Here is a 25601-nt window from a genome sequence, read left to right as displayed (position 1 = left end):
ACTAAATGTCATATTGTTAGAGCTTTTTGAGAAAGAAATAAATTCACTTCTTTGTTTTATAATAATCAGTTTTCTTACATGTGGGAAGAATAATTAAATAATTAAATCAAATAGTTAAAGAAACTATCACAGAATTATTCTGAAAGGCAAAACTATAAGTTCTGCATGTAACAACAAAGTTTACTAGTGACTAATATTATCTCCTATTCTTTGCTTATTTGAAGCAAATGACCTATTTCTTGGAAGATGGCTGTCAATTTTCTTTCTCAATACTACCATGGTATTTAAATTATAAATTAGGAATAAGAACACCTGTTCTCATAAGTCTATTCCCCATCCCCAGCCCCACCCACCACCAACACACAGCCCTGCCCTCTTTCCAGAAAACCTTAAGAGCCAGGAAGAGGATGTTGTTTATTTTAAACAGTTCAATTCAGCAAAACATGTACTTTTGACCTTCAGTTTCTGAGTGGTAAGCAAATGGTCAGTAACTAACTAAAAGCATCACTTAAGACAGTGTTTTTCATACTTTTTTGCCCAGAACTCATGGTCAAAAATACATTTTACACTGCATGTCAGTAAACACACACAATGGAAACCAAAGTTTTATGAAATAACATTACCTTTACTATATTTGACACACTCTTAAAATTTCTATTTTAACTGTGTTAGCTTAAAAAAGAAATTCTGGCCATGTAATATACTAAATTAATTTTCATGCCTCACTAATGAGTATCACCTTCCATTAAAAAAAATATTTTATGCAGTGTTACTTACTACATATAAAAATCATCCATTTAATATAGGGATGAAGGCAAATATCAACAATGGACCAGATTTGTCTTGAGATTCATATTCCCAGGATAAATACTTTGAGGTATTAAGGAAAAAAAATAAGTGGGAGAAGCATGAAATCAGTGGAAGAATGAATAACCATATACTATTGTAGCATTAAATAAGGCGCACAAGCAACGGTAGAAAGGTCTCTAAATAAACAGTAAATACTTTTTTTTTCTTTTTACTGAATATGCTGGAACCAGGGTTACTTTATATAAAAGGATTCTGTAGAAATTATTCATCCTAAGGATGTCATTAAAAATATTCTAAAATACTAAGAGAAAAACATATCTATTTTCTTTATTGTTCATTTAAAAGTATTAAATTTGACCAGTTATTAACTTCCACTAAAAAAAACACTTCTAAAATAGAAATTTTACTTAAAAAAAAAAAGGATGTGTCTACATTTTTGGATATACGTAATTGTTAAACTCATATTACATATTATCAGTATTTTCACGGTTATTACTCTTTTATTTTCTTCTTTGTTACACTCACAGAAATTCATTTTAACATCACTTATATTTTTTGGAATTGTTAGTTTTATAATCTAAACCAACCAGAAATAGATAGGACACACTACTACAAGAAAATTTTTAGAGAGTCATTTGTTGTAGAAAACTCATCTTTTATAAAGTAGAAAATAAAAATATTATTTAATTAAGGTAAACTTCTCTGCTTATTCCAGTATCAGCTTCAAACAGAAAACTCTTGACATAATCACACAGCAAAATACAAAAGTACTTTTTTTCTTTTTGCAGAAATGTTTAAAATCCATTCAGTTAATATTCTCTCTGAAGTTCATATATAGCTGTGTTAAAAAAAAAAAACCCTGTTTTTTAAGTTAATAAATCTATCATTTCTACAGTGCCCAAATAAATTAAAATAGATTACCTAGGCAATATTAGCATGTACAAACTAGAGTTTGTTCTTGGAAGACTTTCATTTACACATTTATATTTATATGTGTGTGTGTGTATATATGTATATACACACACATACACTGTACGCTATACTGTACTTAACAGTTTAACATATTTCTATTAAACCACTTCTATAAGATAGCATAGCATAAAAAAACCACAGATTTTTTTAATATCAAGACAAAAAGAGAGGTAAAAATTTCTGAAATACTAGCAGATTAAATCATTGCTATGTCTGCACTTGCAGGGAAAAAGTCATAGTTGGAAATATTTCATTGAAGTATTGTGTGTTATGGCAGAATTTGGCCAGTCTCTTGAGGAACAACATAAACACAGATATAAAAAATTAAACTGAAAAACTTTGAGACAAAATTCAAACATTTACCTGAAATTCTGGTACAGTAGGTGACTTTGTGACAGTTTTCCTCTTCTTTGTGATTGCTTTTTTAGATATGGATTTTTTTCCTTTCAAGATTAAAAGAGAAAAGCTTCATAATGCTGTTTATAGCATTTCATTAACAAAAAGCAAATTACATAGAACCTTGAAAGTTAAATTATAACTAACAGATGGCTTCTAGTGAGTCAAATAAAAATAATGAATCAAAACAAGCCCCAGCAAAAGCAAACATCAAACTATAACTACCCATAACAGACATATTAACAAATGGTGTTTTCTTAACAGCCAAACTATTATAATCTCTAATGTGTTGCATGGTACCAGAATTTATTACAATAAGATTTGGAAAATAAAAAGTCATATTACTACTGCTTAGTTAAAATATAACTCACAACTTAAAATGAGGTTACATAAGGGGAAAAAAAAACCTTACCTTTAACAACGACTTCTGTAGTCAGGAACTTGTACAGAACTATACTCTGAAGACTATGGTCTTTATTCAACCTAATGTGAAAATCCTCTCAGTAGCTTAGGAAACAAGATTTTCCTTCTATCTCTTTAGCTCTGCACTCCCCTAATGGGCTGCTGTTGGCAGTATTCAATAACCAGTTTTAAAACAAGGTAAACATTTCCCTTTAAAGTGCACCTCATCATTTGCGCAATCAGAAACCACAGGGAAAAATAAATCCATATTCTTAAAGAATTTCAGTTTATAGCATAAAGTATATATAATCTATAATACGTATTTACACAGACTAAAGAAATACATGCATACATACAGCCTTTATCTTATTTTAGTAAGGAACATATTAAAGTAAATGTTTTTCCCCATTTATAATTGGCAAAATCAATTAATAAATTATTTACTTAACAAACACCAGATACAGTACAATTTATGGGGACAACAAAGAATTATAAAATGGAAACCCTGCCCTCCAAAAGTTTACAATGTAAGGGAATAAAAAATTAAAGTTAATTTTAGCTCACAATCATTTGTATGCTAAAATCAGTTTAAAAACTACTATTTTTTCAAAAGAGAAAACTGCTATACAATAATCTCTATTGTTCTTTTCTAAATATTTTAATAGGTATGATGATTTTGCATGAAAACAATCAATCTGATCGCAGCATTTTATTCAAGTCATAAGTACATTCTAGTTTACAATATAGTTGTATTTTCTTTTGTATTTGTAAAATCAGATCACAGAACTATAATTTGAATCATTTCTAACTGACTAAATAGAACCCAAGTATACCACACTTGAACTACTGCAAATTTTCAACTGCTGAGATTCACAAGGGTTTTAGTGTTTTGTTCTAATAGGTAACAACCTGCTACTGACTTTTGCTTTTAATTAAATTTAAGAACCTAACATATATTTTATTTTCTCATTATTCTTATTTGCTTATGTGCTCACACAGTACAAATATTAGAACTAAATTTATACAAAAATAGGTATATGGGTGGGCTGCTTTAGCAATATCCGAGAAGTGATTCCCAGGTGGTGCTACTACTAAAGAATCCACCTGCCAGTGCAGGAGATGGAAGGGACATGGGTTCAATCCCTGGGTCCAATCCCTGGGTCCAGAAGATCCCCTGGAGGGGGAAGTGGTAATCCACTCCAGTATTCTTGCCTTGAAAATCCTATGGACAGAGGAGCCTGGCAGGTCCATGGGGACCACAAAGAGCTGGATATGACTGAGCACTATCATACTATATAACACAGCTAATAACTGACTTCTAAACTGGGTGCAATAGGTAACTCTCAAGTGGACTGATGAATCTGAACACCAAAATATCTCTCCTCTGAGACATGCTACCTTTACTGTTACCGAAAGTTTACAGGAAAAGATTTAATTGCTTGCTGACTTAGGACAGTTTGAAGGAAATGAAATCCTTCCTCATTCCTATTCCCCACCCCTCAGAACGCCTCTAACTAGCTTTTTAAAAATAATTTGATTTTGTATTTACTAATTTGTAAGCACAACAGAGGACGTTTTTGATATTTCCAATCAATCTGATATTATTGCCACAGAGACACTAAACTTAGGTAATAAATTCTCAATTAACTCTAACAACCACTCTATTTGAATAAATTAAGCAGCTGAGGTGGTTACTGGGTACCTCCTTTCATCATGTCATTTAGATAACTTAAATGTTATTAAGAAACTGGAAGTAGTATTGGGAGTTTTGGAACTACCTACCTGGATTGGAATTTCAGCTCTAACCACTTACAAGCTGCAAGACCTTGAGCAAATTATTTTATTTCCTTGTGCAGCTTCACAAAACAGGGATAATAATCTTACCAACTCTGTGAGAATTATACAAGTTAAAGTATGCTAAGAGCTTAGACTACTATTAGGCACAGGGTAAACCATCAACACGTCATTAGTGGTTCTCATCTGCCTTAGATACGTTGTGGTAAGAGTTTAAACAAAATGTTAATTTTTTTTAACCTTCAATTTATTTTATTAACTTACTCCTTCATTTTAATTCTTCAACTTTGTACATTTATCAATTAATGTAACACTATACAGTGTTACAATTATCTGTTTACATGTTTCTCTTCCTTACTAGATTGGGAATTACTGACAACAAAAATCCCATTATTCATTTTGTATACAAGTTAAGATCCTTAAATATAAGAATCCTACTCTTCATCAGAAATGTTCAGTCTGGGGGTAGGAAAAGGAAGGCAGGTAACTGTTTACAATTCTGAGTCCATTTTATAATGAGGAAAACACAGACAAAGAATTTAAATAATTTACACAATTTACCAAAGAGTGTCACAACATGACCTAGGAATGGTAGTAAGGAAACTAACATTTATTGAGTGCTTACTATGTGTCAGACACTTAGTAAGGTGATACATAAATTATCTCAGTTAATTCTCAAAGAAACCTTCCAAGGTAGGCAAAACCTCCATTTTAATGTGGGATAAATGAAGATCAAAAGGTTCTTAACTTACTTAAGTGTTACACTATAATAAGTAATCCCCACAGCCAGGGACTCTTAACTCCAAAGTTCATGCTCTTTCCATTATGTAATTCTAACCTCTTAAAAATCATAGTTACCATTTATTGATTCCTACCATGTGCCAGGCACCATGCTAGGTACCACGCATTTGCTATTCCATTAATTTTTGTGAAACTACAGCCAGATAAGTATTAGCTCATTTTTCACAGAGAAATAAACAGGCTATAATCAGGTAAATAAATTAACAGAGAACTTATAACTAATATGCACTGAAGCACCTATTTGTACTAGATATGTCTCACTTCAAAGCTGTGCTCTTTTTATGGTAAAATACTGCATTTTTTCAGACTTTCTGCAGGGAAGTAATTTGTATTTGACTGGTTTCAGAACATTCCTTTAATTAGGGTTATAAGATTTGCATATTCACTATTACTTAATATCTTTGTCCTCAGTGGAACAATGGCATTAAAACAGGTATAATATCATATAAGAAATGAATCGCCAGTCCAGGCTTGATGCAGGATACAGGAAGCTTGGGGCTGGTGCATTGGGATGACCCAGAGGGATGGTATGGGGAGGGAGGTGGGAAGGGGGTTCAGGATGGGGAACACGTGTACACCTGTGGTGGATGCATATTGATGTATGGCAAAACCAATACAATATTGTAAAGTAAAAAAAAATAATAATAAAAAAATAAAATAAAACAAAGTTTCCTGTATTCATCAATAAAAATTAACTGTTACTGTTTATTAACTATTGCTTTTAAAATGGAGAATGGAATACTATAAAACCACACAGCCTTTATTTGGTAATCTGTTTTTGCTCCAGGGCAACCTACTCCAGTATTCCTGCCTGGGAAACCAATGGACAGAGAAGCTGGCAGGCTACACAGTCCATAGGGTCACAGAGCTGGAAACGACTAAAAAACAACAAGCTATATAGAGGGCAAGTTACATACTCCCCCCACCCCAGGGGGCTTACTTGATCATACCCAGCGTTTTACACCCATTGCCCTAAGTCACCTGGTCTCATAAAATATAACTGTCAAAAGTCAATTTAAAACATACAAAGAATTTCAACACAGTTCCTGAGCCTAAAACATAGACATGGCAAAAAGTATCAACATGCACCTCAAAATGGAAAAGGAAACCTAAATATGGCTTCCTAACTAATGATATAAGCACAACCTAATGAAGTTTTTAAAAATTATGCTTAGATCAGCTCTAGAAGGAAGCCTAACTTAACAGGGAAAGATAGAATTAAAAATACAGATTTACACTATAACGTAGGCATAGAATTGTAGTCATCAAGAATAAGGAGATACACTTCATCAGAAAAATTAAGGTGACTATCATTCCCAATCCAACTCTTTCCTCCATCTCATTCTTCATTTTTACCTTCACCTGGTATCCCTGCCTGTATTCACTCCTTGGCTCCTTGAACTACTAAGACTTCCACTTCAATGCTCCTAGATTCAGCATTCTCATGTTTAAAAACTATTCAACACACATACTTCTATCTCAGTACTTTCATTTTAGGGATCCTGATGTGAATGAATACTAAGACACTGATCACTACTAAGACACTGATCACTGTTAAAACTGGAAACCCAAGGGCATTTGTATTATCAGCAATTCTGGTAAGAGCCTGTTAGACTGTAAAGTCATAGAAAGTCTAAATATGATTTTTATTTACTAAATGTCCATATGTTGGCTAATATATTCTTTTTAAGTTGGCATTTTACTTTTATTTATTTATTGTAAGACTTAGATGAGACTTAAAAGGCTTAGAATAGTGCCTGGTACACAGTAATCATTGTAAGAGTATTGGGTTTTGGGGGGGTGGGGGAAGTAGAAGGCATTAAAATAAAAGGCCATGGAATATAATCAATTCTTTCACTTCTGTATCTTGGCATCTTGAATTGGTTCTGTAAGAATTTTCTCCATAAAGACACATATCTATAGTAATATTAACATAGAATTATACAACTGTTTCAAAAATACGGGCCTGGGTTTATTTGATTATACAATATAATCAAATATTGTAGATTACATTACTTTCTCAGTCATTCCCTATAACCAGCTCATTACTTTTTATACATTTGATATATTTTATTTCAACCTCATTTCCCAGACTGCATTCCTGATTCAATTATCTAAAACAGCACCACAAACCCAGAAAGAGATCATCCCCAAATAGCATATTTCCATCATTCAAACGGCTTCTAAATTGTCAACTTTCAACTTTTTCCTTAAGTTCTTCTCTAATTACTCTACTTTTTCTCAGTGAAACTTTGCTTATTTACACCTCCATGGTTTTGCTCACTTATTAACCACTTTCATCTACCTAATCCCCCTTATTCTTCAAAGTCCTTCATCCTCTATAAAATCATACTATAGAAAACATTGATTTATCCTCTCTGACCTTTGATTGTATGGTCTTTACTGTATACTTAACAATTATTAAATGAGGCTATTTACTAATTTGAATCTTAATTTCTTCACTTACAACACTTGTCCTGTTTATTTTAATTGGTTTAGATGAACTACACAAAATGATTTGGTTGAAAATAATGACCCTGTAAGTAGGGAAAAAACCTTCCAAACCAAACGGGTTGAAATAAATAACTTAAAAATACCACAAGCTTTTTCGTAACAGTCAGTGTACTGTGAATCATTTCTGTTTATTTTTTCAGGTTTTATAAAAAATCCTCTCATTTTTAAAATTTATAACTCATTTCAGTCAACTATATTTGCTCTATACAATCTACAATAGTATGTTACTGAAAACAACTGAAATGTCCATTAAGGAAGCTAATTAAATGAACTACACAATACACATAACAGAATCCTAGGCACTCATTTAAAATGATGGTACAGAGATCTATTTATTGCACAAAAATGTTCGGTAAACTGTCATGTGGGCAAAAAAGCAGACTGCAAAATGGTATGTATAGTATAATCCTACTCAAAAATGCTTTGAAAGAATAAAAAAATACATGTTAAATGGTAAATCTTAGTTACTAATATATCTTGGAGAATCATATTATGTGTGTTAATTTATTCATTCAATAGATTCCTACACAATGTGTCAGTTATTGTGCTAAGTATTAGGGAGCAAAACCAAAAATAATCCTTCTATTCTCAAGGATGTTATAGAAATGAGGGGAGACAAGCATCAAAATAACCTAGAAATAAACGCAACTATTAAGAATAAATTTTATAAATAAGTATTATGAAGGAGAAGTATCTGGTGCTGTAAGTATGCATAATTGGGAAAATGACAATGTTTTTATATTCTATAATGTTTCTAAGAATAAGGAACAGGTTTAAATAACTGAAAATAAATTCAAAATTTACAAGGCAGAAAGAGGGCTTCCCTGATGGCTCAGTTGGTAAACAATCCACCTGCCAGTGGAGGAGACACAGGTTCAATCCCTGGTCTGGGAAGATTCCACATATTGCGGAGCAACTAAGCCTGTGCACCCCAACTATTGAGCCCATGTGCCCTAGAGCCTGTACTCTGTAACTAGAGAAGCCAGTGCAATGAGAAATCAGTGCACTGCCACTACAGAGTAGCCTCCGCTTGCTGCAACTAGAGAAAAGCCTGCACAACAATAAAGACCCAGCGCAGCCATACATAAACAAATTAAAAACAAAATGATATTTTAAAAAAGCAGAAAGAAAAGTTTAATTCTGAAAATAGACTAAAATGTTTATGGGTCACAAAACTGCCTCAGTGCACTAAAATTAGCAAATCATTTTCACCCAATTTGTCTTTGTGCCTTCTACTAAAAATCATCTGCCATTACAATAAGAAGGTTTTACTGAACTGAAGATTCCAAAATTTCAGGTATGTGTAATCAACAGAAAATGGACCAGGTTGACTACATAAATCCAGACCAACCACATTTAGCCCACCCTAAGTAGAGATTCATAAATCAGCCATGGATGACACAGCTTATCCCAAAACATATTCTACAGCAAGGGTCCCCAACCCCTGGGCCTCAGATTGGAACCGATGCAGGGATGGGTACTGGGTCTCGGCTTGGTAGGAACTGGGCTGTACAGAGAGTGGCAAGTGAGCAAAGCTTCCTCTGCCACTGCCCGCCCCCCTCCCCATTACCACGTGACCCATCACCCTCCCCAGCTACTCCCACCCTTGTCCATGGAAAAAGTGTCTTCCCTGGTGCCAAAAACTGCTGTTCTACAGAATATTATTACTTGAAAAAAAGTTCTGTATTCAAGTAAACTTGAAAAATACTAGGTTAAACAAAACTAAACAGTTTTCTTCAAGATTTTCTGGAGTCCTTAATACACCAGCTTAGAATCATATATGTGTAATTCTGAAGTCCAAAAGTTTCTGAAAACTAAAATTTTAAAAACAGCTTATATCAAAACATGATCAAGGGTTATGAGGTTCTTTATAGTCTTCATCTCATTTAGACTATCCATACATTTTCCTGTAGAAATTATACATTTGATTACAGGGGTTGCCCTAAGGTCCACTGGGGATGTTATTTAATAAACATTACATGCATCCGTATACCCTTCTAAAATCTGAAAATTTCTGAAATATCTGGTACAAAGTTTTATAAGCTGCATTGTGGACCTGTATTAATGCAAAATGTGAATCTATAAGAGGAATAGTTCCCAAACCTATGACCATGAGGCTCACTTTTAAAAAGAGTAAGAAAGAAAACACTGGATTAGGATATGCCCAAAACCAACTATAAAAGGCCCCAATGTCACATATTTAATAAAAAAAAAAAAGCTCAGGGCAAAGTCTCAGAAAGACAAGTATACAGAATGATATAAAACAAATGTTTTGTTGTTATATCATTTTATGTAATGCTGTTATGACAGTAAGAAGTTTAGTGTCCAATGAAGAAAAATAATTGGTCTATGCTTACTCAGTACTAACAAGGAAGAGGAAAACTGTATTAGCCAGATCCTAGTATTTTTGTCATTGAAAACTGACTTTCTAAAATTTGCTCTGAAGAAAAAAAGAGAAAGTGTATAGGCAAGTGCATTATTTTCTTCTACTTCATGCTGCAAGCCTTTTCTTCCCAACAACAGGCTCTGAGAGCATGCACAAGTACTCACTGAATTTGGTTTCGAGTTTTTTTTCATATACTTGTCTAGAACGGGACATGCAACTCCCACAAATTTTATATCTGACCTACACACACTCTGAACTTTCATTTAAAAAATGTAGCAACACTTTGTGTGTTTACAATATAAACTCCTTTTAAATCAATCCTTAGGAGCTAATGTTTTTCTTCTGCAACTGGTAGTCTGTATAGGAGCTACATCAATATCTATTCTATAAACCATCATAAATAAGTCATAATTACATTTGAACACCTGAATCGTAGGTCATAAATGAACACTTAAAAGGTTTTAGGTAACAATGGTATTAATAAAACTATATACTTTAGAACTGAAAAAAGTTTTTAAATTTAAAAATATTACTTACTATTTTAGAGGCTAACATTTCAAAGAGAACTTGGCAAATCAGTCAAAATAAATTTATATAGCCTAATGGATTGCTTATAAAATTTAATGGATTTATGACTGAAAGTTACCTTAAAAAAAAAACTGTACCTTTTTATCATATAGATCATTGTGGATCACTCTGCAATTTTTAGTTCAACAAATTAAGCCTGTTCTTGATAGTAAATTTTATACTATTTCTTTATCAATTATATATTACATACACATTTTAAAATATTTAATTATATTGAAAGATTTTAAACAACTAAGGTATAACAACAACTATATCAACTAAATAAAGTTCACTTCCCTCATTTGCCAACTCATTAAGTTATTGTCAAATCTTAATTATCTTTGTTACTGAGGGAAAGAGTAAAAAACTGAAACCCACAAATGATGATAAACCACAACCTGTTTCAGTAAAACATTCAAGCTTCTCCCAACCCAGCAACATTTTCTTAGGGTTAATTAAATGAAGCTTTTATCTCATCTATCCTATTGGTAACTGAGACAGAAATTGATTAAATGGCAAACAACAGGAAAAGCAAAAGCACCTGAGTAATTTAAAATGCAGTGCAATCACTCACTGAAAACTTTATTCGTAAGATTTTCTTGTTGTTAACATTCAAACAGGCTTGTGACAAATAGAGTGAGTACTTAAATTTGGTGTAAGACAAACTTACAAATTCTTAAAACAAATAAGCTTCATAAGTTATTAAAGTAAAGTAGTCGCTCAGTCGTGTCTGACTCTTTGCAACCCCATGGACTGTAGCCTACCAGGCTCCTCTGTCCATGGAATTTCACAGGCAAGAGTACTGGAGTGGGCTGCCATTTCCTTCTCCAGGGACTCTTCCTGACCCAGAAATTGAACCTGGATCTCCAGCATTGCAGGCAGATGCTTTAGCATCTGAGCCACCAGGGAAGCTCATCGTAAGTTACTAAGTTGATGTAATTTTTTCCTTATAGACATTTTTTTCTGGATATGAAAATGTATACTAAGAGAACTTTTCAGAGTACTAAATATATATAATATGGGAAAAAACTAGGACCCAGAAAGATAATCTAACTTGCCTTGGTTTAAGAAGCTAGTTGCTATGAACTTTTTGTTCTAGGAATGATAGCTCCTGATATCAGTGCTTTGTCCATTGCACAGAACTGCCCTTAAGCTGGGGAAAAAACACTTCTTAAAAAGGATGGCAAGGATCACTTATAGAGAAACTGGTCCAGAGAATGTTCAAAGATTTTCAACTGAGAATTAAATTCAAATGTTTTACATTGGTATTTTGTTGTTGCTAATACGTAAAACCTCTTCTGCTCTGGGTTTTAATTATGGGGACTAATATAAAACTTGACATTCACACACACACACACACACACAATATATTTCATTATGTCAATCAGAGCCTTCCATGATGCCTAATTGAAAGAACTACTTGAAGTATGCTAAAATGTAATCGTTGCCCATTTGTGTCAGCTTACCAGATTTGTGCTTCTTGTGTTTTGCTTTCTTTTTGATGATCAGTAACTTATTCTGGATCTCAGGTTTGTAAGACTTGAATGCAAGGGAATGAAGACTTTCGCGCTTTCTCTGTAAGTTTTCATTCAAAATATCTTTCAATTTCTTTTTTTTCTTTTTCTTCTTTTTTGCCCTCATTTTAGTTAGTTTGAGTTTCTTGTGGCTCTGCAGTGACTGTTCTAATAGAATATCCCTTACAACTTTGTGGCAGTTAATGTCTGGATGATCACTGTGGCTTCCATTTACATGTATCTGGCAAGATTTCAGAGCATTTTCTTTTAACGGACTGGGTTCAGGCTTTACTCTGGAAGCTTCACCATATTTTTCCTGATTTTCTATAAACCTTATTTCACCTGGACTGAGAGGCTCTCCAAAGCTAGTAACCTCCCCTGGACTTCCTGGTTTCTCTAAATTTTCTTTACAACAATCAGTTATATTCATTTCACAGGGCCTGCGAATTCTAATTTCACAGTTAGAGTTCACTTCCGTTTCAACAGAGATGTCATGATTATCTAAGTTCATTTTAGCAGGGCAGCAGGTTGGATCAAAATTAATTTCCTGCTCTTTCCTGAAGGCAGAGGGCAGGCCTTCTCTACTACACCTATGCTCTCCATTACTTGCACTAACATAGTCACACTTCAATTTCTCCAGTTTAATCCGAGGTACTCTTTGTATTTTAATGGGTGGAATTGGAAATTCTGGGGCCTGAAAAGGTCTTTGTTTGTAAATCCGTACATCTGCACCACAGAACTGTGGAAAATGTACATAAGCATTCTCCAAATAATCATAACCAAGAATAACTTCCCTGCATTCATGAATAGGTTGACCAAGTACAGCATCTTGAACTTCCTTTTGTGTTTCATACACAAAGTCACAAAGACCCTTAAGTATCCACACTTTTTGGTAGAAAGGTAGCTCATGAAAAGGTTTTTCTTCCAATGGATTAACTTCTCCAAGAACTTTAAAAAACTGAGGACACAACCCAAGTTTTTCAGCACAGTTGTCAGGATTTTCTGTCTGCCCTACAGCCGTGTACCACTGCTGCACTTTCTGTCTCAGTGCTGCTTCCCAGGTCCTATAAGGCAAAGTAGGTCTTCGATGTAAGGTAGGTCTGCGATGGGGAGGACTTAATAGAGAAGTCATTATTTTAGATAGAAAAGCATTACATTGAGGCATCAGAAGACAACGTTCCAATTCGTAAAAGACTATTTCTGGCAAATTTAAAATTTGCTGGGCCAAACAAAGGAAATGCCCAATAGCTGGAATTTCCCACATGGTCTCCATACAAGTTGGAGCTGCTTGAGCTAGAAGTTTTCTTTCCCATTCTTCTATTTCCTTTTGACTAGCTTCTTCTGCTTCTTTTCTTTCCTGCTCCCGAAGCCTAAAAAAATTTAACAAATTATATTATTACTATTTTAAATAGAGAATACCATAAAATACTGAATTTTAAGTATGTCATATTTATCTTCAGACAACAAGGCTCTCCAGTTTAGATGTACTGCTATTTTTTCTTTTTTTTATCAGATGAAATAAATATACAACTTGATACTGAGTTTTATGGATGGAGGATTATCACTGACATTGCCGCTCAAAAGTAAAATTCAAATCACAAGTCCATCAACTTAAAAATAAATGGAAAAAAGTTTTAAATGTTTACTAAACAAAACACTCCAGTACTCCAGTACTCTTATCTGGAAAATCCCATGGACGGAGGAGCCTGGTAGGCTGCAGTCCATGGGGTCACTAAGAGTCAGACACGACTGAGAGACTTCACTTTTACTTTTCACTTTCCTGCATTGGAGAAGGAAATGGCAACCCGCTCTAGCATTCTTGCCTGGAGAATCCCAGGGATGGCAGACCCTGGTGGGCTGCCATCTATGGGGTCGCATAGAGTCGGACACAACTGAAGTGACTTAGCAGCAAACAAAAGCACAGTTTAATGTTTTCTAGAAGCAATATGATGTCATATAAGAGCTATAAAGATGTTTACATCCTTTAATCCCATAATTCCATGCCTAAAAAGTTATATGAGGAAGATAATTCAATAGAAGAAAAAGTTACATGTCTGTAAGTGTTAACTGGAGTTCTATATAAGAAAAAAGAACTATAAAGAAGTTGTATTACATAGCTGGAAAATAAGCTGGCTATGTTATACAGCCTTTAAATTAAAATTATGAATAACATCTATAAACACAAAAAATATCAGAACACAGCACTTAACAAACAATATCAATAATATATGCACATACTAAATAAGGAAATGACAATATTCCAAACATAGATGGTTCCTAGGTCAGTGAGATGATGAGTGTTCTTTTCCCCTTAAAAATTTCCTCATGTTGAAACTGTAAAAACAAAAATATTGTTTCTTTATGGGCACTGCTTTAAATTTTCTTAAATAAAAAATTAAACTAGATAAAAAGAAAGAAGTCTTGTGATTTTGCATTAGGCAATGTGTTTTTAGATATGGTATCAAAAGCACAGTGACAAAAGGAAAAATGATGAAGTGGACATCATCAAAACTAAAGCTTTTTGTGCTTTTAAAGGACATCATCAAGTGAAAAGACAACGACAGATGGGAGAAAATTTTTTCAAAATCATGTATCTAGTAAGAGATCTGTATCTAGAAAATGAAAGAACACATATAATAATAAAAAAGGATAAAATAGCCCAACTAAAAATAGACAAAGGATAATTTCTCCAACAAAGACATAAGCAAATAAAAAGATGCTCAACATCATTATGCATTCAAGAAATGTAAATCAAAAACCAAAATAGGATACCAATTCATGCCTACTAAGATGATTATTTTAAAAGAGATAATAACAATTATTGGTGAGAAATGTGGAGAAACTGGAAACTTCATACACTGTAAAGGGTACAGATGCTTTGGAAGGCAGTCTAACAGTTCCTCAGAAAGTTAAACATGTGACCCAGGAATCCTACTCCTTGGTACATGTCCAAGAGAAATGAAAATATCAAAAACCTGTACATGAATGATCATAGTAGAAATACTCAAAATGGCCAAAGAGTAGAAACATGAAATGTCCATCAACTGTCCAACGGATTATTAAGAAGTGGCATATCTATACAATGCAATATTATTTGGCAATAAAAAATATACAGTGCTGATACATGTTACAATATGGATGAACTCTGAAACATAATGCTATGTGAAAAAAGTCACCCACAAAATATCACATATTGTATAATTCCACTTATATAAAATGTCCAGAAATGTACGGAGACAGAAAGAAGATCAGAGGTTTCCTAGGATTGAAAAGGTGTGGGAAATGGAAAGTATCTTAATAGTCTTTCTGTCTTAGGTGACGAAATGTTCTAAAATTGACTGCAGTGATGGGTGTACAACTCTGTGAATATACAAAAAAAAAAGAATTTTATATTTAAATTTGTAAATTCTATTGTGTATGATATACTAAATCTGTATTAAAAAATTGAAGCATATAAGGTTTTAGGAGAGACATTAGAATATGACAACAAAGGGGGGAAAATGTAATAACTTCTCTTATTTCTGAATTTTCAAGAGTGAACTCTTCCTCTAGAATAGATATATAAAGATGTGACTAATTCATAAACTCTAAATGAACACTGAGGTATAATGTCTGACATTGGCTATTTCTCTGTACTATCATATTATAATCTGTTAAAACACAGTAAGAACACCATTTTAGCAGTATTGGGACTTCTAATTTTATCGAAAAAGCCTACTTTTATATTTCTGGCTGAGAGGTCACACTATAACTACCTTGCTATTACTGATAGAATAAATTATCTTATCAAGTAGTCTGGTTCATTAAAGAAGTTAATAGAGAAACATATAAAATGTGTGATTTGGCATTTAAGTATTTAATTACATCTAAATATCCAAACAATGTTAGACATTTTAGCAAAAAAATTTGTTTTTCAAAAGTGCTTATGGTTTTGAGGAGTTTCAGTTTTTCATTGAATGGGGGTGGTGGTGGGATGGTAGAATTTGGCCTCCCTAGTACAAAGGTGAGATTCCAAAAGCCCACAGTATTAGCAGAAAGGTGTACTAGCAATAACAGTCCCTTCTTCTGGCCCCAACTAAAGGCCTGAAAGGAAAACTGTCTTCACAACAGGAGTGGTGGATGGAAAAAAAATAAAATCTCTTCTAAGAATTTATAACTGTAAGCTGACTAATGTGGATTTATTGCCCACATTCACATTTCCTGGGTGCTCAGAAAAGTTTAACGTAGTTTCATGTCAAAATGTAGTCTCATGACTTGAACAGAAAAAAATTAAATCTCTAAGGCAATGCACTTTGTAACTGGATCTTAAGGAACTCCCACACGGATACAATGACAAGGAACGAGTTAAAACAAAACAAAACAAAACAAAACCCCAAAATATAAAAGGAAAGAAGTTATTGTGAGGCTCAGGAAAAAAAGTATGACTTCTAAAAAAACTACAGATACTGGAATTTTAGGAGGTGGAAAATAGGTCTGGTGAAAAGAAACTGAAAACATGGGTAAAGAGGAGATTATTTTAAAATGGCAAGGTAGTATTAAAAAGAACTGAAGAAAATGAGTAAATATGGAAACTAAGAACTTAAAAGGTTTACAGCTAACTCAACAGAAATCATGGAAGCCAGAAGACAATGGAATATCTTTAATGTACTTAAAAAATAACTATCAATGTAAATTTCCATTCACAGCAAAAGTATCTTTCAAAAATGAAGACAAAAACAAAGATATTTTCAAACAAAAATGTCGTATTTGTGATGAACAGAACCTCAGCCAAAGGAAATGCTAAAGGATTTACCTCAAGTGGAAGAAAGGTCAGTGATACTAGACTGATGATTAGAGATGAGAAAAGAGTGAGAAATTGGAACTATATAGGTTAATCTATATAGATAGGGCATAAAATAATGATAAAAGCGCTTTGTGGAGTTTAAAAAGAAGACAAGATAAAATTAAAATTTATTATAACAATAGCAAATAAGCTGTGTGAGAGATGATTAAATTTAATAGTGTTTCAAGGTCCTTGTATTAAACAGGAAGATGGTAAAAATACTGATAAGGCTTTAATAAGTTAAGGAGGCATGTGAAAGTTGAAGGTAGGGACTAAAGTAACAAACTTTAAACATACAAATTAGTAGAACCAGAAATATGGAAGGAAAACCATATAGCAATGAAAACTGGTGGTATGCATGTTAACTAAAGCAGTACTTGGAGGGGCATATATAAATAAGAATGTATATTTAGAAAAGAAGGAAAGTTGAAAATAAAATATTCATATTCATTAAAAGAAAAGAAAAAAACTAGAAAAAGAACAGCAAATCAAAGTCCCAAAGTTGAAAGGAAATAGCAGAAATTAATGAGATATAAAACAAATAGAAAAATAATTAAATTCAAATGTTTGTTCTTCAAAAATGTTATTAAAATTAACAAATGCCTGATAAAACTGATGAGGAAAACAAAACATACACACAAAAACCAATACCAGAAATGAAAATGATGAAAATGAGTTTATAGATTCTATAATTTAATCCGATAGATTCTACAGATATAGACAATACAATGTTTATTATAAGAAATTTTATGCCAAGAGACAATTTTAATGAATAGGCAAGTTTTTTGAAGAACACAAATTAACAAAACCGACACAAGAATAAAAATCTGAATAAACCTGTATTTATTGAAGAAACTACACACTTCAAAATCTTCTCTACATAGAAAAACTGGGGTCCTAAAGCCTTCACAAGAATTCAACTCAAAAATTTCAGTTAATGAAACAAAATATAAAAAGGGCATGTTAAAGAAGTAAAAGTGGGAATTAAAAATAATGAGTAATAAGAATTTATCAGAATGATTCAGAAAGATTTGTTTTAAAAAGGAACTTCTAAAAATAAGAAAATACAAACACAAAAATAAAACTCAAAAATAAAAGTCTAACCATCAACTGGAGTGCTAGAAAATAAGAATACAGAAATGGGGTAGTAGTGTGGTAATGACAGCAAAATTCAAAGAGATAATGGCTAAGAATTTCCTAGAAATAATGAAGGACATAAATCCCCAATTCAAAAGGCCCTAGAAAATAAATTAAGAGAACCACCCTTGGGCATACCATAATAAAACAATAAAACATCAAAGGAAAAAAAAATCTTGCAAGCAGTCAGAAGAGAAGAAAAAACAGATTACATATACAAAAATGATAAAAAGATTTGAGAGATTTCTCAATAGCAACAAAATAAATGCAAAACTAACTATCATTCATGGATAAGGATAAATTAAAGTTATTTTCATTTAGATAAAAATCAGAACTCATTCTAAAGTAAAAACTTCTAAAATGTCTTGTTTCCACCTGACGAGATAACAAGGAGTCAAATTTACTTTCCTACTTGAACCAATCATAAAAATCCTGACAAAATACACAAAACAATGGTTTGTAAGAATTTAAGTATCAAGCAAAGGACAGTGATCTCAGAGAGATGGGAAACAGAAGGTGAGACCAAAAACTACTGCAGTTTGTCAGTTTCAGAGAATTTTCAGGCCATGATGCAGGAAGGGAAATCCAGATAAGAGTCTAGCAGACTCCACAAGATGAGAAGCCAAGAGTCCAGAGACACCAAGGCAGCAGAGTCTACAAGAGATAAAACTCAAGAAGAAAGAGCTGCATAAAATGACAACAGCAAATTTTTAAAGAGTCCTCCTCAACTTCAGAGCAATAACTAGTGTATGCATGTAAGGTAATAACCCAAAACTAGGTGAGGGAAAAATACCCAAAAGATTAGAAAATAAAGTGTTTATTCCCACAAGCCACACTGGAAAAATTCAAAATTCAAAGGAGAACAATTAGCCCTAGACGGAGCATTGCTCTGGACTCAAGTAACAAATCATAAAAGATCCAAAATGACCAAATTGTTTCAAAATAATTACCGGCATTTCAGAAAAAAAGCTCTAGAAGACCTATAGAAATATAAACATATCTGGCACCCTCCAAGATAAAACTCACAATGTTTGGCATCCAAACCAAAAGTACTAGGCATAAAACAAAGTAGAAACACATGATCCATAATGAGATAAATGATCAATCAAAATAGACCCATAAATGAGACAAATGGTAGGATTAGCAAATAAGGTCATTAAAGTAGTAACTGAAACTGTAATCCATATAGTCAAAAAGTAGAGACATGAAAAATTAAGTAGTGACATGGAAGATATAAAACAGATTCAAGTTAAACTTTTAGAGATGAAAACTACAATGTCTGAGATGAAAATATACTGAATGGGACTAATGGCAAATTAGACATAGCAGAAGAAAAGATTAGTGAACTTGAAGACAGTAACAGAAACTATCTAAATTTAAAGATACAGAGAAAATACTTCTATAGTATATACTTCAGGAAAAAGATGATCATAGAAGTTCTAAGATGAAAGAAGGATTGAAGAACAAATCAACTGTGAACCATATGGGTAAATAAACATTATTACAAAAAACAGTAACAACAATGTCTAGTTTGGGGTAAAAAATGAGATAGAGCTGAATTATTAATCAATAATACATAAGACAGATGAGGCAGAAAAGATCCATATTAACAGAAAAAGAGCATGTAACTTGCAAATAAACAGAAATACTTATAAGTGAAATAAATCTTCACTTCCACAGATGGATGTCAACAGATAATGCCAAGCTAAAAAATCAAGAACTATTAATAGCAACATAAGCATATATTAAGAAATATGGAAATAATTACTAGAAAAATTACCCAAAAAGTTAAAGGTAGATGTTTCTGAGTCATGAATTTGAAGATGAGCTGAAGTAAGGGTTGCTATCTTTCATTAAAAGCCTCAGTAGTACTATGTGACTTTTAAACTATACAGCCAATGAAATAAAAAAAAAATTTCATAAATCAACTTTTTAAAAGCTAAAGAATATTAGCCAGGAGCTATAAAAGAGCCAAAATGAAAAAGATTTATAGATACTGTATATCTTACCATGGTAGATTTATGTATATTTTGTATCTTAACATGAAACTGAATTTCTCTACAGTTAATATATACTGAGAAGAGTAATCATTTATTCAATGTTCTGTTAACTAAAAAAAAGGTTTTCAATTTATTTCTCATGAAATGTAACTCAAGAGTTTAAAGGTTTGGTATAGGAAATTGAATCTGTTCGAATATCAACCATCAAAAAGTGCATTTAGCATACTTGGCACTGAAACTGATTTTGGTCAACCATGTCACAATTAATTATGCTCTGTTTTTGTATAGGTGAAAAAGTAATAACTAGTACTCAGGGAAGAAAATGAAACGAGGAGTTGGAACAGACCAAAACACTTTTATGGACTTGTTTTTGTCTAAAACAGTGTTAGCAACCTTTGGCCAATAAAGGCTAGAGATATGGCAATTTCAGACACTATTCAACTTACAGATGGGGACATTAAGGACATAGAAGGACAATGAGATAATTTCCTTAGGCTTACATAGTGTATTAGTGCAAGAACCAGCAATATAAATAGTCTGCCATTGGTAGGTTAAAGTTAGCACCAACTGGCTTACTCTGGGAAGAAGAAAATTTAGGCAATAATTCATGCATTCTGCAGGATCAGGTAACTGGAAAGGCCGTGACATAGTTGTGTTATGATGCAGCCAAATATGGACATTGCCTGAAGTTATTTAAGGGCTGCTACTCATGCTTACGTTCCCTACAAACTAAACCTTTCAGGAGACAATGATGGATTCTAAATTCAAACCATGAGTACTAAAGAGGTAGGAGGAAGAGAAAGTCTGGTCTGGTACAGGCCAGCGTAATGTGGAATAATCCTTTAGAACTAGAACTGTGAGTCTCCATCCTGTCCTCAGCAGGGTGGTACATATGGAATGGGAGCTTGCCAAAGACCTCTAGAGTCAATATCTATAATATGCCAATGAAAAAAAAATTAAACACATTTAAAAAACACTCTATTAAAAAATGCTGAAGCAAACCAGTGTGCTCACAAGGACAGATTAAAAAAAAAAACAGCTTTCAAAGTTATTCTCAATTTAAAAAATTGTTCTGAGGTGTTACACTAAAATCAGATAACAGCGCTACATGTTTCTAAAATGTTAGCTCAAAAAATTAAGCCTTCAGTATTTGGGTGATGCTATAAGACTGCCTGAGGATACTTATAAAAACCACATTCACTAATGGGAAAAAGGAAAGTTAAAGAGAGTAGATCCTAATAGTTCTCATCACAAGGAGAATTTTCATCTTTTCATTACATCCATATGAGATGATCAATATAATTAAATCTACTTTGGTAATCATTTACGTAAATCAAACCATCATGCTGTATATTTTAAACTTATACAGTGATATATATCAATCATTTCTCAGTAAAACTGTAAGTAAAAGTAAACACTACAAAATGAACAAAATTTTTTTTTTCCTGGACAAGTTCTTGATTGTTCTTTACTGGCTTAGAGAACATTAATCCGTTACTATGTAAAATACTAATAGAAGCTGTGCCTTAGGTTATTTTGGTCATAAATAACTTGGCAGGAACATCATTCATGAGTAAATAGCTTTACAAAGAAGTTATTATATGTTTTAAAGTATCCTAACTTTAATAGTTTTATAAATTTTATCTAATGCCTATCATGTATAAGAATACAGAGAGGTGAAAGTATGGGCCGCACACTTTACAATCTAGTAAGAAACATATACAGAAGCTGTAATGCAAAATAATCCATTAACTGAAAAACCATTATAACACAATGTTTAAGCTAGTTGAATGAAAAAGGAAAGCAAGACATTCATTTACATTTTCAATATAAAATATTATATTTTAGGAAAAGCAATCATTGATATTGTTTAGTCAAGCTTTTTACTTAACTATAAACAAAATCTCTTCCAGCTAAGTAGAAAAGGAATTAAGCTCTGTTAAGGGTTTGTTGTTACGAACCAAACTTAACAGATATGAACTGCAACTGCACTTTGACAACTTCTCCAGGAAAAATTAGACTGCCACTATTATTTGGTACTTCTCATACTAGGAACCTAGAACAACTAGAAGCTCCCACCACCACCTTTGTCAAAAGATAAACTTCTTGCCTAAGACTGCCACCTCATGTTGGTCCCAAGCAATTTCAAGTGAGAAGAGTATGACTGGTCATGGACCTCCTTACCATAGTTGTGAGTGGGTATGAGAATACAGATTTCCTGGCAACTGCTTTGCAAAGTCAGGAAGGCAGGAGGAGAAGGGGATGACAGAGGATGAGATGGCCGGATGACATCACCAACTCGATGGACATGAGTTTAAGCAAGCTCTGGGAGTTAGTGACAGACAGGGAAGCCTGGTGTGCTATAGTCCATAGGGTCGCAGAGGTGGACACAACCGAGCAACTGAACTGAGCTGAACTGCTTTGTGAAGTTAGGGCTTGTAACATGGGAAATTACCAAAATGTAGGGCAACTATTCAAAAATGTGGGTGGTCACAAATGACAAATGTCTACTTCATTAAGTCATTGTTACTTTAGGTTATTAAGAATTTGAAAATAAATCAAATGTAAGTCATAATTTCTAAATCACAGAAATGTAAAAAACATTTTTACTTTTAACTTTAGCAATTTCCAGATCAATAAAATACCAATAAGTTTATACAACTTACATGCACACTACTTTTGGAAATCCAAATCATTTTGCAAAGAAAAGAATGGTGCAGTGGTACAATATTTTTAACTTGGCTATTATTTGATTAAAACTGATACCTAATACTGTCATATTTTGGATTAACTGAAATTTACTTGAGGAAAGCTAGCTTTCAATTTTAACAATTTTATTTTTTAAAAACAGTTATCTAAAATGTATTACATACATTCCGGCTTAATAAACAAGGAACACAAAATATAGTTTAACCTTTCCTTAATGATTCAATGTCATCATTATTAACAAAATGCAGTGGTCATGAGTATCTTAAAAGACTATTCCAGCAACTACACATTAATCAGCCCTTTCATTCCATTTTCCTCTTTGACTTATAGTGCTCCTGTCTTCTAAATCTTAACAGTGCCTCCCTACATTAATCAGCTCCAAGACTGGCTGCTACCCTATTAGCATTTACCTGGAGAAGGCCAGACTACCAACCCCTCAGTTCAGTTCAGTTGCTCAGTCATGTCCGACTCTTTGCTACCCCATGGACTGCAGCACACCAGCCTTTCCTGTCCATCACCAACCCTTACTCAATGTTTATTTCTCTCTGTTAAATACATATCATCTGCCATCCCCTTTGTATTGGTTTCCAATGCATCTAGGTAAATAAAGATAATAGTATAGGAATGTCGGGATTTTTGTAATCTGAATAAGAAACCATGGTATTTATAGCCTATACTGTACAAGCAAGGGAAACTACCTACTGTATAAAAATAAAATACAGAGTAAGGACTCCCTTCTTTTAACTGAAATAGATCACAAATCAGAGACCTAACTGTTGGACTTAAAAGATTTTTTAAAATAGTTTACTTTTAGGTCTGTGTCTGCCCAGATGATCACCTAAAAATTATTAGATACCTGTCAGTTAACTCAACTATCGCCATATTACCATAATATGAAATAGAATTATTCAGCTTGCTGCCAACTTGAATTTCCAATATATCGAATAAAAAGTTGTCTAAAGCTAATGAACAGGAGGAGAACATTATTTTCCCACTTCTTATACCAGAAGTTTTAATCAAAAAACAATAAAAAAGAGAAAGCTACACCCAGGTTTTAAGCACAACTACAGTAGCCATATGATCTCTGCAACCTTCCCTGTCTTCCAATCTGACCCTTCTTTATGATGTTTCCAAAGTCCCTTTCAGACCAAATTTTTCAGTAGCCATATTCTCAGCTAGTCTCTGACTAACTCTCGACAGGATAATTAGATTGACAGAATTGACAGATTGATAAAATCATGATAGCCGGCAGAAAAATTATACACAGGGAGGCAGGCTTTGCTTAGCACTCCTATGTATCACATTATATGTTGCTGATGAAATGTCATATTTTCCTTCTGAAGATATATCATATTTTCCTTCCTTTTTTTCCCACCAAAAAATCTTGGGAAAGGTCCAAAAGACGTTAAAAAAATAACAAAAACAAAAGACTCTGCTTATCCCACTAGTTAGGTGGCACTTTATGAATTTTAATACTTACTGCATTTTCAACTATAAAAGAAAATCATGCTTATGTTAGAAAACAAAGGTTAAAATAAAAGGTCTAACTATTCTTGATAGATTTCACAAGTTTTTATGTAAACTCTAAATTTGGATGCACATAAAGTTAACAATCTCTTGGCACAGAAGAGAGAAAAGGGAAGCTGGAGTGGCAAGGATAGCAAGAATGTGGGATAAAGGGTGTACAATGGGGTTAGAGAGACAAGATGAGGCCAAAAGCTGAAAGCAGGGTCTTATAAACTATATTAAGCCATTAAAGTTCTTGTGTGTACCTGCTTTGTTTTGAGGAGGTAAAAAGTAATGGGAACAGGAAAGAAGGCGTGATCAAATCTGCATTGGGAAAAGTTCATTCTACTTTTTAGACATGAATCTGAGCAAATTCTGGAGACAGTAAAGGACAGGGAAGCCAGGCATGCTGCAGTCTATCGGGTCGCAAAGAGTTGGATACAACTTACCTACTGAACAACAAAATCCTACCTTTAATGTGAAAAACAGAATAGAATGAGGGTAAGCAAGGACACAGTTTCACTAATTAAGAGAAGATTATAGTTGTCTAAGTGAGAGATTAAGGAACCGGATGGAGACAGAGAAGATAGAGGGAAGCAGATTAAAGAGAGATTTAGGAAATAAAACATCAATATTTGGGATTGAATTTTGATTTGTGTATAAGGGAAAGGAAGATGTCCTGTATGAATCTCAGATTTCTAACTTAAATATGAACCTCAGATTTCTAATTTAAATAATCTAACAGATGGTGGTGCCATTCACAAAGATAGGGAGCACTACAGTGAGATCAAGTTCTAGGAGTAAGCACTAGGCTTTCATAATTAATTTTTGGTGTAATCATTTTGAAGAGATCTATGGCAAATATCTTTTGTTTGCCTCCAGATCTACTCTCTACTGTATAGTTTTATCTGTATCAGTAGGCAACCTCATCCGCTAGCTTTCCTTAGGTTTAGTCAAGACAGTCCTGGCAAGATAGGAAAGTAGGGTAGAGTATTTATTCCCTTGGCCTCCTCTTTGTGAAGTTTTTGGTATTTGCCTAATCCGCATGTGCTATACAAACAATAACAGGGAAATAACTTGAGATGATGACTAGCTCTGTTTAATGTCCTGTTAAATTTTCATGAACAACATAAGCATAACTGTTAAGAACGTGTATATTAAGTTCATGTAAGTGGAATAAAACTTTTATAAATGGACTTAAAAGTTTTGTTGGGGGAGCTGTGTCCTTCAACAGAAGGTATCATCTCAGTAGTCTCTTCTTTATACTTCTC

The 25601-nt window shown here is 33.2% G+C and overlaps 1 protein-coding gene across 18 annotated transcripts in view; it reads right to left on the bottom strand.

Annotated features, from left to right (window-relative positions):
- Positions 1-25601, bottom strand: part of BRD10 (bromodomain containing 10) — a 110138-nt gene that overhangs the window by 38648 nt on the left and 45889 nt on the right. For 13 of the 18 annotated variants that reach the window (XR_015169586.1, XR_015169587.1, XM_086415185.1 and 10 more), the window contains 2 exons: positions 12109-13526; positions 2146-2225 (listed from right to left, as the gene is read on the bottom strand). The exons of 1 other annotated variant lie outside the window; for it this stretch is intronic. Coding sequence is in view for 11 of the 17 variants with exons in the window: in XM_086415185.1 (XP_086271311.1) it covers positions 2146-2225; positions 12109-13526 (1498 nt within the window). In the remaining 6 variants the exon portion in view is untranslated. Of the gene's footprint in view, positions 1-2145; positions 2226-2590; positions 2697-12108; positions 13527-25601 lie in introns of those variants that run through there. 4 more of the 18 variants (XM_086415189.1, XM_086415190.1, XM_086415191.1 and 1 more) reach the window with 4 other exon arrangements.

Source organism: Bos grunniens, chromosome 8 (assembly GCF_055505025.1).
Source record: "Bos grunniens cultivar Pamir isolate PY7600 chromosome 8, Bosgru_T2T1.0, whole genome shotgun sequence".
Lineage (NCBI taxonomy): Eukaryota > Metazoa > Chordata > Mammalia > Artiodactyla > Bovidae > Bos > Bos grunniens.
Note: the sequence above shows the minus strand (reverse complement) of the source record. Positions and strands in the feature narration are given on the sequence as shown.